At 35.8% G+C, this 15,993-nt stretch overlaps 1 protein-coding gene across 1 annotated transcript in view; it reads right to left on the bottom strand.

The window, feature by feature from the left end:
* slf1 (SMC5/6 complex localization factor 1) overlaps positions 1 to 15,952 on the bottom strand; it is a 40,851-nt gene extending 24,899 nt beyond the window's left edge. The window contains exons 1-15 of the mRNA XM_077231653.1: positions 15,480 to 15,952; positions 15,172 to 15,283; positions 14,269 to 14,347; positions 13,425 to 13,594; positions 13,292 to 13,347; positions 13,011 to 13,164; positions 11,528 to 11,704; positions 11,309 to 11,377; positions 10,829 to 10,975; positions 8,999 to 9,165; positions 8,777 to 8,911; positions 8,140 to 8,284; positions 7,098 to 7,245; positions 5,305 to 5,450; positions 4,976 to 5,106 (exon numbers count right to left, since the gene is read on the bottom strand). Of these exons, the coding sequence (XP_077087768.1) occupies positions 4,976 to 5,106; positions 5,305 to 5,450; positions 7,098 to 7,245; positions 8,140 to 8,284; positions 8,777 to 8,911; positions 8,999 to 9,165; positions 10,829 to 10,975; positions 11,309 to 11,377; positions 11,528 to 11,704; positions 13,011 to 13,164; positions 13,292 to 13,347; positions 13,425 to 13,594; positions 14,269 to 14,347; positions 15,172 to 15,282 (1,835 nt within the window). The 5' untranslated portion in view covers position 15,283; positions 15,480 to 15,952. The remainder of the gene's footprint in view (positions 1 to 4,975; positions 5,107 to 5,304; positions 5,451 to 7,097; positions 7,246 to 8,139; positions 8,285 to 8,776; positions 8,912 to 8,998; positions 9,166 to 10,828; positions 10,976 to 11,308; positions 11,378 to 11,527; positions 11,705 to 13,010; positions 13,165 to 13,291; positions 13,348 to 13,424; positions 13,595 to 14,268; positions 14,348 to 15,171; positions 15,284 to 15,479) is intronic.
* Between the last annotated feature and the right edge of the window lie 41 nt (positions 15,953 to 15,993).

The following is a 15,993-nucleotide window of genomic DNA, read 5'->3' as shown; positions in this document are numbered from 1 at the left end:
GCAAAATCCTTTAATCTAGCTGATGCAATATTTTATAGCACAGCAAAACTAGAAAAAAGAAAAGAAAATTGCATTCACTACAGAAGTTTCCATGACTTTTCTAAGCTTGGAAATCACAACTTTAAATATTCCTGATATATTCAAGTTTTTCCTGACTGTGAGAACCGTAAATAACAGGAATCACACGTAACTTTTTAATACTGCTTATTCTAAAACCTTACAATTAAATAGCTATTCAAATAAGAGATGCACGAATACTACATTTCTCCACCGATACCGATAGCCGATTATGCAGAATGATATCTGCATATCTGGCCGGGGTGGGGATTCTCCCAAATAATGCTGCAAACTATACAGGGAACCCTCAATTGGTACACTATACTATTAAAGGTTACACTTAACAACACAGGCATTATATTCAACTGATATTTATTTATATAAAGCAGATATAATAATTACAAACACAAAAAAAACTAAATTGTTTGTATACAACTCAGTTGCACATAAGGTAGTTTTCACACGCACTTGTCTTCATGGCAAATTTATTCAAACATACATACATACATAATTAACAGTATAACTCCTTTCTAGTGTTTTTTATAGCTAACAAACTATGAACATTGAATGATTTCCAGAAGTAAATGCAAGTTTAAGTGATTTATTGTTCACAGATGTTGTATTGACATCTTTCCGCGGTAGAAACGCAGATTGAGTGTTTACATGAGACAGGATATGGATTTCGGTAAGTTGTACTGTTACTTTTAACATACCCTCTGATATTCATGCACGTTGAAATATAACTTGCATTAAAGGGTTAGTTCACCCAAAAATGAAAATTCTGTCAGTATTTACTCACCCTCATGTTGTTCCAACCCCATAAGACTTTCGTTCATCTTCGGAACACAAATCAAGATATTTTTGATGAAATCTGAGAGCTGGATCACTCTTCCATACTCCTCCATAGGCTTCTTGAGGGATAGAACTTGCAGGCCCTGAAAAGTTATTACAGACATTGTTAAAATAGTCCAAGTGACTACAGTGGCTCAATCTTAAGTTTATCAAACGACGAGAACACTTTTTGTGAGCAAAAAAACTAAAATAACGACTTTATTTCAACTATTCATTTCCTTCTCTGTGGGCCTCGAGTCAGTTCACTAGTGTAAAAGCGTAGAGCTTCTGTTGTTGTACGTCACACGCATCACCCACATGACCAGCGTCGGCCAATAGTGAGCCTACGTGTGACGTAGCTCTACGCTATTACACTAAGTTCACTGACTAGAGGCCAACAGAGAAGGAAATGAATAGTTGAAATAAAGTCGTTATTTTTGTTTGTTTTTTGCGCACAAAAAGTATTCTCGTCGCTTGATAAACTTAAGATTGAGCCACTGTAGTCACTTGGACTATTTTAACGATGTATTTTATAACTATTCGAGGCCGGCAAGTTTCAATCCTTTTGAAGCCTATGGAGAAGTATGGAGGAGTGATCCAGCTCTCAGATTTCATCAAAAATATCTTAATTTGTGTTCCGAAGATGAACGAAGGTCTTACGGGGTTGGAACAACATGAGTGTGAGTAAATAAATACTGACAGAATTTTCATTTTTGGGTGAACTATCCATTTAAAGTGGAAGAAAAGACTGGTGCTCCACGCTGCCGCTTGAGCTATGACGCTACAGCGACCTGTCACATCTGTTAAAGTCCTCCTGTAGTCAATCATTTTATCCCTTAAAACTCACTGAACTTTGATCAACATCGGTGCCTTGGACATTTTTTTGCCATGCCTTAAAATAGCTTTGTATTGTAATGTAACTCTACACCCTTGTAGTATTTAGTAAATGGGGTCCTTTGAATATGCAAATTGGCCCAGCCTTCACTCACTCATCTCCACTCACTCACACCAGCTCAGAGATCGACTCGTTGACGATCACACATTGTCGTGATTGGTTTCAAGGTAAATTGTGAGGTCAGAAACATCAACGATTTCAAACCGCATTTTTGAGACTGTCTTTGGTTTAATGCAGTTTTTAGGAGAAAATACTCAGCAAAAGTGTTGCCTTATGAATTTGCACAAGGTTTGTCTTAAAGCATATTGAAAACAACACATAGACATACAAACAACATTAAAAGCTTGATCTTCACCACACTCAAAACACATTTTTTTTGAAAATTAACATAAAATGAAATGAACATAATTTGAAAATTCAAGACTTTCTTATCAGAAGCAACAAAGCTCTTTGCGATTATTGGATGGGGCGCGCTGCTAATATTAATGTTTGGTGTAGGGAAAAAAAGTAGACCTGGCAACACTGACTTGAGCTACGGGTGATTCCTGGGGTCAAATGGAGCCTGCTTTTATGTAGCTATTTTTTACTGATAATGCCTATTTGTCACGTTTACTTGGCCTAAATTCAAGACGAGAGATTTTCTTCACACACACAGTATGAGTTGCAAACTGACACGTTTTTCCGCACACTTTTGATTGACAGGATATAAGCAGCCCTGATCATTAGCTTTCTTTAAACAATCGCCCGATAGTGAAAATAATACATTTTATCGGCCGATACATCGATGCATCTCTAATTAAAACAAATTACAATTTTTTTTACATCTTTACAATTAAAACTGTCAATCACATGACACTGCCTTGTCAATGCTCTAGATAGAATGTACATGAGTATTAGCTGGACCAACCTGAGTAGTAGTTTTTTAAAGCTAAAGGAGCATGATTTTGTTCATGATTTTTGAAAGATGTTACATAGAAAAAAGATGCACAGGGATGTTGTCAAGATGGCCCCCGAGTGGGCTGTCTTGCTTTTAAAATGTGCAGATAAGGAAAAGTAGCAGCAGTTTGAGTGAGTGCTGACAATTCCTTAATACATTCTTGCAAATGTTTGACTGAAGAAGATGCACAATTCTAAAATACAGAACAAAAAGCTACAGAAGAAGCTAGAGCCAATCTCTGAGTGGCCTAAAGGACACTGCTGTCAAATGAATAAAGACTCCTGCTTCCACATGAAGAGTTTCTTGTTGCCTAGTAATTGGATTGTTCAGAACCAAGGCACAATTTAACACACCAGAACAGTACAAACATCCACATTCTCACAGACACATGGTCATTTACTTTCCTATTAGCGAGGAGTAAACATCACTGTCAGTGTTCAAGTCTGTGAGTGTGTATTTGAGAGAAGACACAATGTTCTTCCTTTGACCACTGCTTCCCTAAATGACAACACACTGTCACACATGATGTTGAGAATCATGATGACTTAGTATATGTAATCAATGTGGAGCAGAAATTTTAGAAGCATCAGTTAGAAAGGGTTGAATGTTATTACCACCATATGCCACTGTCTTCCAGCAAAAGTGTTTACGAAAATTACATCTGTATCATTTCAAGCTATCATGCCAAATTGGACGCCTAACAAACTAATCAATTTTGTAAAAAAAAATAAAAAAAAGTTTGATAAAGATTGCAAATAAATTCTCCTGAAATATTAACAGCTAAAAGCTAAAATATATATTAAAAAAGTAGGAATTACTGTAGAAAAAAGCCCTATTGTTAAGCCTATTCTAATATAATGATTCTAATCTAATGATTTTGGAATCAGTGATACCATTCAAACACACAAGAGAGAAATAAATACTTTTATTCATCAAAGAAGCATTAAATTGACCAAAAGTGACCGTGAAAATGTTTATAATGATACAAAAATATATCTATGTAATAAATAATACATAAATTGAATAAATGCAAACAAATGCTGTTCATTGAACTTTCTATTCATCAAAAGAATCCTGAAAAAAGTATCACCATTTCCACAAAAAAGTTAAGCAAAGTTTTCAGCATTGATTATAATAATATTGAGTAACGTTATATGAGCACCAAATCAGCATATTAGAATGATTTCTGAAGGATCATGTGAGACTGAAGACTGAAAATGCAGCTTTGCAATCACAGCAATAAATTATATTTTACAATGTATTCAAATATAAAACAATTCTTTTAATTTGTAATAATATTTTGCAATATTACTTTTTTATTATTACTTTTTCTTACTGTATTTTTGATTAAATAAATGCAGGTTTTAAATGCGACAACAAAAACATAAGCGATTACGTTTTTGTAATTTTGGTTATGTGCTTGTGATTTTTTTGTTTGTTTATTTAATATTTCTATTTAGTTTTAATTTATGTTTATTTCAGTTTAGTACTGCAACTTTTTTTATTTACGTTAGCTGCTAAGGCAACATTTCTAATTTATTTTAATTTTTTAATTTTTTATATTTTCATCCAATATTTACATTTTATTTCTGCTTTATTTAAAATAAAAAACAATTTTGAATGGTTTTAGTTCACAACAACAACAACAACACTGTTCTCAGCTTCTCAGATTTAAAAGCAGCCAAGGTTTTTCTAAGCATCATGTCTGAGCTGAAGCCTGTAGGGAAAAAAGGCAGATAAGCAGCAGTTGATTGAGCTGGTATGATGGGCACCCCAACCCCAATTACCCCCACGACACCAGCAACAGTAACAGGGCTGGTGGTCTGCCATCACAGGTTGCCCCAACAGAGCAGGACAGCACCCTGTCTCTCTCCATTAACCATCTTAAACCCCTCTAATGCCCCATAATGGCAGAAAATTGTCCAATTAAAGGCACCTACTGCACTCTGTGCCTCTGTCAAACACGTATGGATGCAGACATAAAGAGGATCTTATAGTGATGTAAGTAGAGAGTGGTTATCTCAAAATGTGCTCTGATGGGATGGCACAAGGATGTAGAAAATGACAGCTATTAATTCTTGTGATTTTACAGCGAAACATCTTACAAAAGTAAACACTGGTACTAGTTCTATTCATCAAAAAATATACAAATATTTAAAAAAAGTGAATGTGTTCTTGCTTTTCTCCTTTGCTCTGTAGTGTCAGAGTGGAGGACTGCAGCGTGAGCAGAGAAGTGTGGCGAAGGTGAAACTCACTCTGAGCCTGGAACATGGGCAGCACTGCTGGTAGAGGGTTGATTCATCTCTGTTCTGTCATTCTGTCCCTTCAGGGTTTGGACTGATCCTCGTGCACACAAGCTCCCTAGAGCTTTGAGGTAGGTTGAGACCTGGCAAAAGACCCCCCCAAAAACAACAAAAACAAAAAAACAACAACAACTTAATTATTTTTCGCCATCTCTCACTGAAGGTTATATTCACTGTATTGTATTGATGAATGCGAAGCCGAAATATGCTGCAAATGAAACTGTAGTTATTATAAATCTACATGTTTATGTTATTAAATATGTACACAAGATAAAACTCACAATTTTTTGCAAGCAGAGTGGTTCAGAGCTGAGGAGCAGGCCCCTGCTGCAGCAGATGTTTCTGTAAATGGCGTCGGCAGTAAACATCCGGAGCCTTGTGGAGCGAATGGCTGGAATCACTTCCTTCAGCATGTCACAGTGAAGGTCTAAGTGAGGAGACAGGAAGGTACTTACAGTAATTAAGCTTATGTAAATTCTCAATGAATATATGACAACTAGTGAAGAATCCCTTTTGCTATATATACACTCACCGGCCACTTTATTAGGTACACCTGTTCAACTGCTCATCTAATCAGCCAATCACTTGGCAGCAACTCAATGCATTTAGGCATGTTTATGGTCAAAATAACCTGCTGAAGTTCAAACTGAGCATCAGAGTGGGGAAGAAAGGTGACTTTAATGGCGCTTTTCCATTACCAATACCAGCTCATCTCGACCCGACTGTGTCTGTTTGTTGCTGTTTCTCACAGCAAGAAAACAAACATGTTTCAGGAGAGGCTGAGGACAGCAAAACGAAACACTGCTGAAAAAAAAAAAACAGCTCCGTCTGGAGCGTGCAATGATGATGCAGTGAATAGTGACGATTCTCACAGACCAATCAGCAGTCTGCAGTGTTTTCACGTCACATTTTAGTATCGCCTCAGCTCACTCAGAACCTCGCCGGAGGTGATACGAAAAAAAGTACCCGAAAGCAGGTACAGGTACAACTTTTACACAGTGGAAAACCAAACAAAAGTGAGTCGAGCTTGTACTGTGTACTGGAAAAGCACCATAAGTGACTTTGAACATGGCATGGTTGTTGGTGCCAGATGGGTTGGTCTGAGTATTTCAGAAACTGCTGAACTACTGGGATTTTCATACACAACCATCTCTAGGGTTTACAAAGAATGGTTCAAAAATGAGAAAATATCCAGTGAGCGGCAGTTCTGTAGGCGAAAACACCTTGTTGATGCCAGAGGTCAGAAGAGAATGGCCAGACTGGTTCGAACTGATACAATAGAAAGGCAACAGTAACTCAAAAAAAAACCTCATTATAAATGAGCAAAAGGTTCAAAAACTCAAGGACTGCAGAAGAACATCTCTGAACAGACAACGCATACAACCTTGAAGCAGATGGGCTACAGCAGCAGAAGAACACACCGGGTGCCACTCCTGTCAGATTAGAACAGGAAACTGAGACTAAAATGTGCACGAGTCACCAAAACTACACAATAAAAGATTTGAAAAACGTTGCCTGGTCTGATGAGTCTCGATTTCTGCTGCGACATTCAGATGTTAGTGACGGTGAGGAAATTTTCCCACCGGTTAATCGACCTGTGACAACACCGGTAATACCACCTTGCTTTTAAATCTGAATTGCCGAATTTGCGGCGATTGCTCGAATGGTGGGTTCATTATTCTTCTTAATGAAAAACACAAGACAGTACAAAGACAAACTCACTTACTGTATATTAAACACAGAACTTTTATTAACAAAATGAATAAGATGGCTTTATTAACATAACAAATAAGCACCATGCTGATAAACTAAATCTGACTCCAGCTGCTGATCTGTGCTGCGACATGTTCGGCTCATGTGAATTGAGCAGCGTTTCGTTTTTAATTGTAGTGTCCGTTTCTCTAACTGAACTTTCCAGCATCCTGTTGAATCTATGCCATGACGAATTAAGGAAGTTCTGAAGGCAAAATGGGGTCCAACCCAGTACCAGCAAGGTGTACCTAATAAAGTGGCCGATAAGTGTATATTTATAAAAAAAAGTGATTCACCAGTTTATCACTGCACTATGGGATACCTTGGCACAGTATGGCAATGTGTTCAGCCAGGTCTTTAAAGCCTTTCTCCACCAGACTGCTGTTGAGTGGACTGTGTTCTTCAGCCCAGAACTCAACCACTACACACAGAATCTCCTGCAGAGTGACCGACATTCCCAGCCTCCACTCCTACACACAAACACACAGTAAACTCAGCCTGCACAGCCTGATGAAGAATCTGGAATGGACATGTCTCGACAAAATGTTATATTCAATGTGGAAATCTCTTGGCATACTATGGTCAAACAGGTGTAATATGACAAATTTTAGTATAAGCTGGAAAATTCACTTTGTGCTTAGATCACAACAATATGTTGCAACAATTAATGCATATAACTTACATATGTCTGTATATCTAAAATCAGGAAATAAAATATGCCACCATAAGAAGCATCATGGCATTAGCGATTAAAGATAAAAAATGTATAATAATGAAAATAAATAAATACACACACCAGGGTCACCTAACATTAAGAAATTCCATAGGATTATAATCCTTTAAAAGGTTGCTTTCTCGAAGCGCTTCACAACACAAGCTAACACAACAATATAAATTAAAACACATAGAGCAATCACACAGAAAAGAAACATGACACATAATTTAGGGGGCGTGGCCTGAACCCTGAATACCACTACTTAAAATGCACTGGAGCTGACCGCTCAAAGCAACAAGATCAAAGCTTATCTCATTTCTCACACAAAATGTGTAGTGTCCTTCCGAGCTTGTTCTTTTAAAGTAGCATGTCAAGACCAGTCTTCACAAGAACGCAAGTCTGTTCTTTGCAATATTAGAATTAAGAAACAGCAATATACTTGCTCTGCTGGTATTTTCACTGGCCCCACCACAAAAGAGATTATATATATATATATATATATATATATATATATATATATATATATATATATACTGGGAGTGGGTTGTTATAACTGATGAACAGGAAATAATGAAATGTTATAAAAGCACATAAAATCATGTACTATGATAGACTATCATTATCACACAGTTGACTGAAAGACTCCTACCTGACTGGATTTGAAAGCACACATTACAGTCTTAATCAGCAGCATGCTAAGCTGCTGAACTGCCCTGGAGGTCAGAGTTGACTTCTCCCAAATGTTCCAAAAGGTGCTGTACAGAACAGATGCCCGACTGCTTCCGGGTGACCTCCTGCACAGAGTAAGACAGGGCTACTGACACATATATTAATACATAGAAGCAGTAGCTATGGATACATCGACAGATCTGTTATGTTGAAATCGTCAACATTTTAGTTTTAGGGTTAATATAATATAGTTTATGCAGTTTTGAAAAGGTAATCTATTGAATATACAATATATGATCCTGCACAATATGGCAGACAGTTAGACGTGTGGTCATAATAAGGAAAAGTTGCTGATGTATAATCTATGTGTTAATATCTATAGTTAACACAGTTGCTTAACTATTGTCTTTCTATCAAAAAAGACTGAATGCGCCTAAAAGGTGTACAGTAAGATAGTAGCATAACTCCGAGCAGCTATAGATTGTGTTTTAGTTCTATGTTCTTTTTAACATGTTTTGACTGTGTTTATTTTGGAAAAATACTGCAGTTTCTCTACTTTGGGCTCATGTAGGATATCAAAAAGTTGTTGTTTATTGAAGCAGAGATCAGGTGCTCACCCTGAGCTAGCAGCATGAAGCTCCAGCTGAAAGAGTCTTAGGAAGAACTCATGCAGGTTACAATGGAGACGAAACAACTCAGTGGATGGTGGGCTTGGCAGTGAGTGACAGGTGGGTTTGTTTGCCAGACACACTCTTGAATAAATCAGATAAAATTGCATTACTGAGAGAAACTCGGTTTGCTTATGAGCAGTTCTGACGGGTACATTGACAGTGTCATACCGAACTGACGTCTCAAGAAGTGACCACAGTCCACCCTTACACTCTGGACACTGGAGAACCTGAAGGAAGTACTTTGTGTGTCCAGGAGAACCCCAGGTAGGATTGTTGCGCAGGATACTGTGGAGAACGGTGATAAACATGCTGAGGTACAATGGTTTTGCATCGCCCTAGAAGGGAAAGAGCAAGAGCGTTAGGTTATCTTGTCAACTCAGAACAGAGGAGGTACAAACAAGCTTTTTAAAAAAAATGAAAGAGTTCCATCTCTTATGGGAAGTTCAGATGATTAAATCAACCTCAGTGGTGATCAAAACTTATCTAGAGGGGAAGGCGGCTGATGGCCGATATAATTCTGATAAATCTATCATTATAAATTATTGACAGCAAATAGACAAAATAGTAAACATTTCTATAATTATAGGAATTATTATTTTTTATTATAAGACACTCATAATACACCGTATATTTACAAAAAGTTGGGTGTTTTTAAAATAAGTCTCTTATGCTCACTAAAGCTGCATTATTTGATCAAAACTACAGGGAAAACAGTAATATTATGAACAATTATTACAAATTTAAAAGAACTGTTTCTATTTTAATATATTTTAAAATGCAATTTATTCTTGAGACGGCAAAGCTGAAATTTCAGCATCATTACTCCAGTCTTCAGTGTCACATGATCCTTCAGAAATTATTCTAATTTGCTGCTCAAGAAACATTTCTTATTGCTATCAATGTCAAAAACAGCGGATACATTTTTTTTTCAGCATGCTTCAAGAAATATAAGAAATCTTATACATGTTGAAATAGAAATCTTTTTCTAACATTATACATGTCTCTACTGTCACTTTTGATCAATTTAATGCATCTTAGTTCACTAAAAGTAATAATTTCTTTAAAAAAAGATATATTACTGACCCCACACTTTTCAATAGTAGCATGTATAATATATAAACACATTTTGTGCAGTTGCTTGTCATATTCTATAACCATTTTCACTTAGCTTGCCACTATGGCTGTATGTTCCTTGTTAAACAAAGCAGTGAGTTTTTACATCAAGCAAAGAAAAAAAAGGGTAACATCTCAGTTTAGGGCCCAATTTAGAGCATATTAGTATACATATTACCAGGATATTGGCTGTTTATAAGTACTTATAAAGCACATATTAAAGGATTAGTTTTATTTTTTTTTAAATGTCCAATCGTTTCCCTAGATAAGACTCTTAATCCTCGGCTGGGATCGTGTGGAGCCCTTTGAAGCTGCATTGAAACTGCAATTTGGACCCCATTGAAGTCCACTATCCTGGAATCCTGGAATGTTTTCCTCAAAAACCTTAATTTCTTTACTTCTTTAATTTACTTTTATATAATTTCAATTTTAGAAAGAAAGACATGAACATTGGATGATGTGGGGGTGAGTAAATTATCAGGAAATTTTTATTCTGAAGTGAACTAATCCTTTAATGCCTTATTGTACAGTACATCCCTTAATCATACCCAATACATAAGCATAACAACTACATTACTAACTATTAATAAGCAGTAATAAGGAGTTAGCTAATAGTGGAAATTTGACCCTAGTCTAAAGTGTGACCAAAAATGTTTTTGTTTTAACATCATGTCATGACACAAACATTTTCACTTTGTGTGAATAAGTCTTTAGTAGTTAGTAACAAATGATGCTGTTTTAATGTAACAGAAACCACACTTCTTAAAACACCCTTAAAGAAAGAGAAAGTACTACACTTTGCTTTTTAAGAAAGATAATCCCAACTAAAAGTAACAGTGCTTTAGAAGGGCCTCTGGAATTCCGAATAGCTCTTATTATACATACATGCAGTGTGTGCTGCATCAGCTGTTGGAGCAGCAGGGCTGGGGGCTTCACTCCAGGCTGCAGGGACCCCAGGATCTCCTCCAGAGCTTGAGGGAAGAAGGCACACTCCACCAAGCTCTGCACATTGCTAAAATCTACCACTGGAATCTGAGTATAAGAGAAAGACATACAGGAAATAAGTTGACTGATGATAATGTGTTCTCTGGGTCAATGTCAAATGAGTGCGTTTGGACATTTCCGCTTGAGAAACCAGTGGAAGCGCACTGCAATGTTTCTTTAATGGGTATGCCAATCATGAGTGTACCGATCAAACGGATTTGCCTAAATCAGATGACCTGGCTGCGATGAGCCCTCCGTTTATTACTCCTCAATGTGACACACAGGAAATTGAATGACCCAATCCTCTTGATGAGTCAAACACTTTAACAGCTTGTGTATGGCAGAAAGATGTGCTGAAAAGTTTTACGCAGGTTTGAATACCTGAACAGGCAGGTTGGGTGTGTAGTAGCTGTAGAACTCTGGGACTGTCAAAAGCATTTTCTTCCGCTTCTGAAACGAGATGTCATGCAAGGTCATACTTTATAGTAGTTATAGTGACAAGCGTGACAACTTTCTCATTTGTGCCCAAAATCCATCTGCGGAAGCCATAATTATGTTTCAAAATGAGTTATAAAGTACCAGAATAAAAATATATTAGACCTCCATTGTTACGATGTATTCTTTGAACATTTCCTCCAAATCTTTAAGTGAAAAGTCCTCAGTGACATCCATGGAGTCGTCAGTGACAGCAGCAGCAACCTGGGCGGCTGATTCACAGCTCTCTTTTCCATCGAATGACTCTAAATTACAGGACCAGTTCAACTCGGAGCAAACATGCTGCAAAAGAAAAAGAACAAAAACATACTAATATCAAAGCTTAAGGTCGAACATAAAAAGAACACATTTTATTTACTTTTTTTTTTTTTTAAAGAAATCTCGATAACACGTAACACTTTACAGTAAGTTTTCATTTGTTAACATAGATGAACTATTTAACTAACATGAACTAACCATGAGCAATACATTTGATACTGTATTTGTTCATCTTTGATAACATTGGTTAAAAAAAATACAGCTGTTCACTGTTTGTTCATGTTGCTTCACAGTGTATTAACTAAGTTTAACAAATACCGAAATCTCTTATGCTCACCAAGGCTGCATTTATTTTTTCAAAAACACAGCAAAACATTAATATTGTAAAATATTATTATAATTTAAAATAATAAATCCACTTAATATATTTTAAAATGTAATTTATTCCTGAAGCCAAAGCTGAATTTTCAGCATCATTACTCCAGTCACATGATCCTTCAGATATCATTCTTATACGTCGATTTTATACTTTATTGATACTGATTATTATCACTGTTGAAAACAGTTGTGCGTCTTAGTATTTTTGATGAAAAAAAATATTATTTTTCCAGGATTTTGTGATGAATAAAAAGTTCACAAGAACACAATTCAATTGAAATAGAAATCTTTACTGTCAACTTTAAGCAATGTAATGCATCCTTGCTAAATAAAAGCATTTATTTAAAAAAATAAAAATAATGCTAATGAACATAATACATTTTTATATTTAATATGATTTTTTTTTATACTTTAAGCCAGATTTAGTATGAGACTTATGAGAGCAAAAATTATGATTACCGAAAAAATATCAAAATTTACTTGCCAAGTAGTTCCACCTGTATCATTTTTTAAGGAGATGTTTTGCAAAATGCTGATGCTGCTCTTTTGAATACAACAAACAAGTGAAATAGCAGTGGCCAGGTGAAAAAAGTACCCAGTCATTAGTAAATATTACTTGTCTGCAATATTCCATGGCATTATTTAGTGCCATAGGCATCAAACTTTTGCATTTCAAGACACACTGACCCAAGGTGTTATGTCCATAACATGCAGATGCAGATGCGTTCTATGAACAATCTTTTTATGGGGCCTTTTTGTCCTGTTTGAGTTTGACAACACCTAGTTACTATATGATTCAGTTGTATGGAAAACAGTCTTTCTTTTACATTCCATGAAAGAACACAACACAACAGGTTTGGAATGACATGATGGTGAGTTAAGAATGACAAATGTGTCACTTTTGGATGAACAACTCCTTACAAAAAACGTACAATACAAAAAGTTACTTTACCCCAAAAAGATGTTTGGCTACATAGCTGACTTTATAGCGAGGGATCCCACACTTCTCGGCTCTCTCATCGGATGTGTTTTTGGATAACACGTGAGTTACAGCATATGATTTTGGCCAGTCTGTGTAGACAACAGCGCTGCCGGCTTTTAATATCCTGCAAACAAAAAGTGGTTTGCAGAATTCGCATTAGCAATTTTAACATGAGCCTCCAGCAAAATATCATCATTGATGGCCCAAATCATGTTGTCCAAAAAAAGTGTTTTCCCTGGGCACATCCTGACCTGACAAACATACTCCTCCTCGTTGGATCATCAATGTCTACAAGCACTGCCCAGTCCTACAGGTGGAAAACTGAAATGTCAAACATTTCTTTTAGCTGTTTTCTAAGTGAGTTAACAATATAGTGATGCTCACCTGAAATGCTCCAGACACTGTGCTGTTAGCCACCCTCTCTCTCCATGTTTTCAGTGGATTGGGTATCTCAGGGGTCTGAGCAGTTAAGTTTAATTCGTATGAAGCCTCTGGTAGCCACGACATTTGGTTCACACTGTCCAGAACAAACTCTGGGGTGACTATCCACTTCCCTGAAACAAATAGAAAGCATAGTCAACATTTGAGTTAAAGTTTGGGAACATTCTTATTTTTTAATGTTTTTGAAAGAAGTCTACTGTGCTAAAAATACAGGAAAATAGTACTATTGTGAAATATTATTACAACTTAAAAATAATTGTTTTATTTATTCATGTGATGGCAAAGCTGAATTTTCAGCATCATTACTCCAGTCTTGAAAACAGTTTTTGCAGCTTAACATTTTTCGTGGAAACAATGAGAGCATTCAAACATTTCTGGTAAGATTTAAAAAAACTTTTTTTAAATAAATTCCACAAAAATGTTAAGCAGCAACTGTTTTCAACATTGATAATAATAATACAAAACGTTACCCGATTTCTGAAGGTTCATGTAATACTGAAGACTGAAGTAAAGATGCTGAAAATTCAGCCTTGTCATCACATAAATAAATAACACTTTAAAATATATTGAAATAGAAAATAGTTATTTCAATTTGTAATAATATGTCACAATATTGCTGTTTTACTGTATTATTGATTAATTAAATTGAGCCTTGGTGAGCAGAAGATACTTTTTTCAAAAACATAAAAAAATTGTAACGAGTCCATTCCTGTAACATCTCAACAAAGTAATTATTTAATTAATTAAAGCCTATGACGGTCACGTCTCAATTTCAAATATTACAGACCTCCAGCACAGGCTGCGAGAAACTTTTCACTTGCTAAAGCTTTTTGGACGATTAGGTGAGTTGTTGTCTCCTTATAATCCTGGAACAGAAACATGTTGGCATTGAAATATTGTGAACTGTAAATTATGTAAAACAAAAAAAATCTTTCTTATCTGACATATAAAGTCACTTTACTAATCTGGTCTACAACCTTACCAAGAGATAGCTAGAGATATGAAAAGGTCAAGAACTTTGAGGTTGAGTTTATTCTCATGAGGGGTTCAATTAGTAGAGAGAACAATCTGTGACTATATTAAGATGGTATTGAGGGCAAGGACACAATTATGCAGTCCGAAATACACTGTAACATCAGGAAGCAATTAGAGTCATTTTTCAGGGCTAATCACCAACACTTTATCATTTTCTGCACACACCGTAACACACGTTTGATGCACTGGAGGAGAATCTCGTGCGAAATTTACAAAGGCTGTATAATATAATAATAATATAGCAGTGCACTTTTGAGTGGGTATGCCACACTTAAACTTATTGAATTAAACTAGTAGATTCTGCAAACAAAATGATACTAGAGCCTTTCTTACAACTAACTAGCTTATTTTTCCCCACCTACATTTAGGTAACTGGCATATTATTATTGAAATATTTAAAACATAACAAACTTGTTAAATATATTGCTTGATATGTGTGCTTGTGTGTAATGTCCTTTCTTTAAAATAAATTACACTTGATTTGATATTTTCTATCTAATTCAATCAGTCAAACACTAAACAAACTGCCAATATATTTCAGGGCCACTGTAAAATACAATATTTAAGGCAGATGTCATCATAAGGTGTCATTCATAAGGTTGTCTCAATTTATGGTAAGGGTAAATAATTATGTGAAATTGGTGAGGATACTTACAGAGCCCCCAATGTATCTGCCTCCCAGCAATCTGATGCCCTGGAGTAACTGTCTTTTCTGGGAATGACTCTTGATACCAGACATTTGAAATATATATTTATCGTCTACCATCCTAGTGAAAAACAGAGATGTGAAGAATATACATCATAAATGAGCTATCCAATGACAGCTTTCAAATAAAATTATATTGTTTGGATTTGGCTGTTTACAAACGATACAGAAAGGAAACATCGCAATAAAAGTGTAATTTACTTAAAGGAATCTTCACAAATATATGATGCGTACAATGTTTCTACGTTATATCTCACCTGAAACAGAAAACAGTGCAATCACTCTGATATGACGAATTACAGCGTCTGATCTCGCTCTTAACACAGCAGCGCGCCAAATGTCATCACTGGCCATTCGCATTATATCGAACGACACCTTCAGTACTGTATATATAACACGAACAACACACAAGTAATATGATACTAACTGTAAAACTAGATCAATTAGATATTTTTCCGTTTCGTTGTTTCTGTCATTTTGTTTGGTTTAGTTGCACTTTCAAAACTAGCGTACAGGGTGAAGCCTGACCACATTATAATAAGGGGTGACCACTATGTTCAAAATCATTTTAATATTATTATCTCCAATTTGAGACGCATGCAGTTAAAAAATGCCTGTAGAAAATAAATAAATTAAAAATGAGATTAATTGTGAAGTAAAAACAACAAATGAAAAGGACATTATAACAGTAACAAGTACACGCTCCCCTCTTTTCTTAGTGATTTAGTCTGTTCCGTAACACGGAAATTCAGATGTTCTTCCGGTTGGTTG

Source organism: Siphateles boraxobius, unplaced genomic scaffold, assembly GCF_051911475.1.
Source record: "Siphateles boraxobius isolate OS27281-9 unplaced genomic scaffold, OSU_SipBor_1 16, whole genome shotgun sequence".
Taxonomy (NCBI): domain Eukaryota; kingdom Metazoa; phylum Chordata; class Actinopteri; order Cypriniformes; family Leuciscidae; genus Siphateles; species Siphateles boraxobius.
The sequence above is the reverse complement of the archived record's forward strand: the minus strand, read 5'-3'. Positions and strand labels throughout refer to the sequence as shown.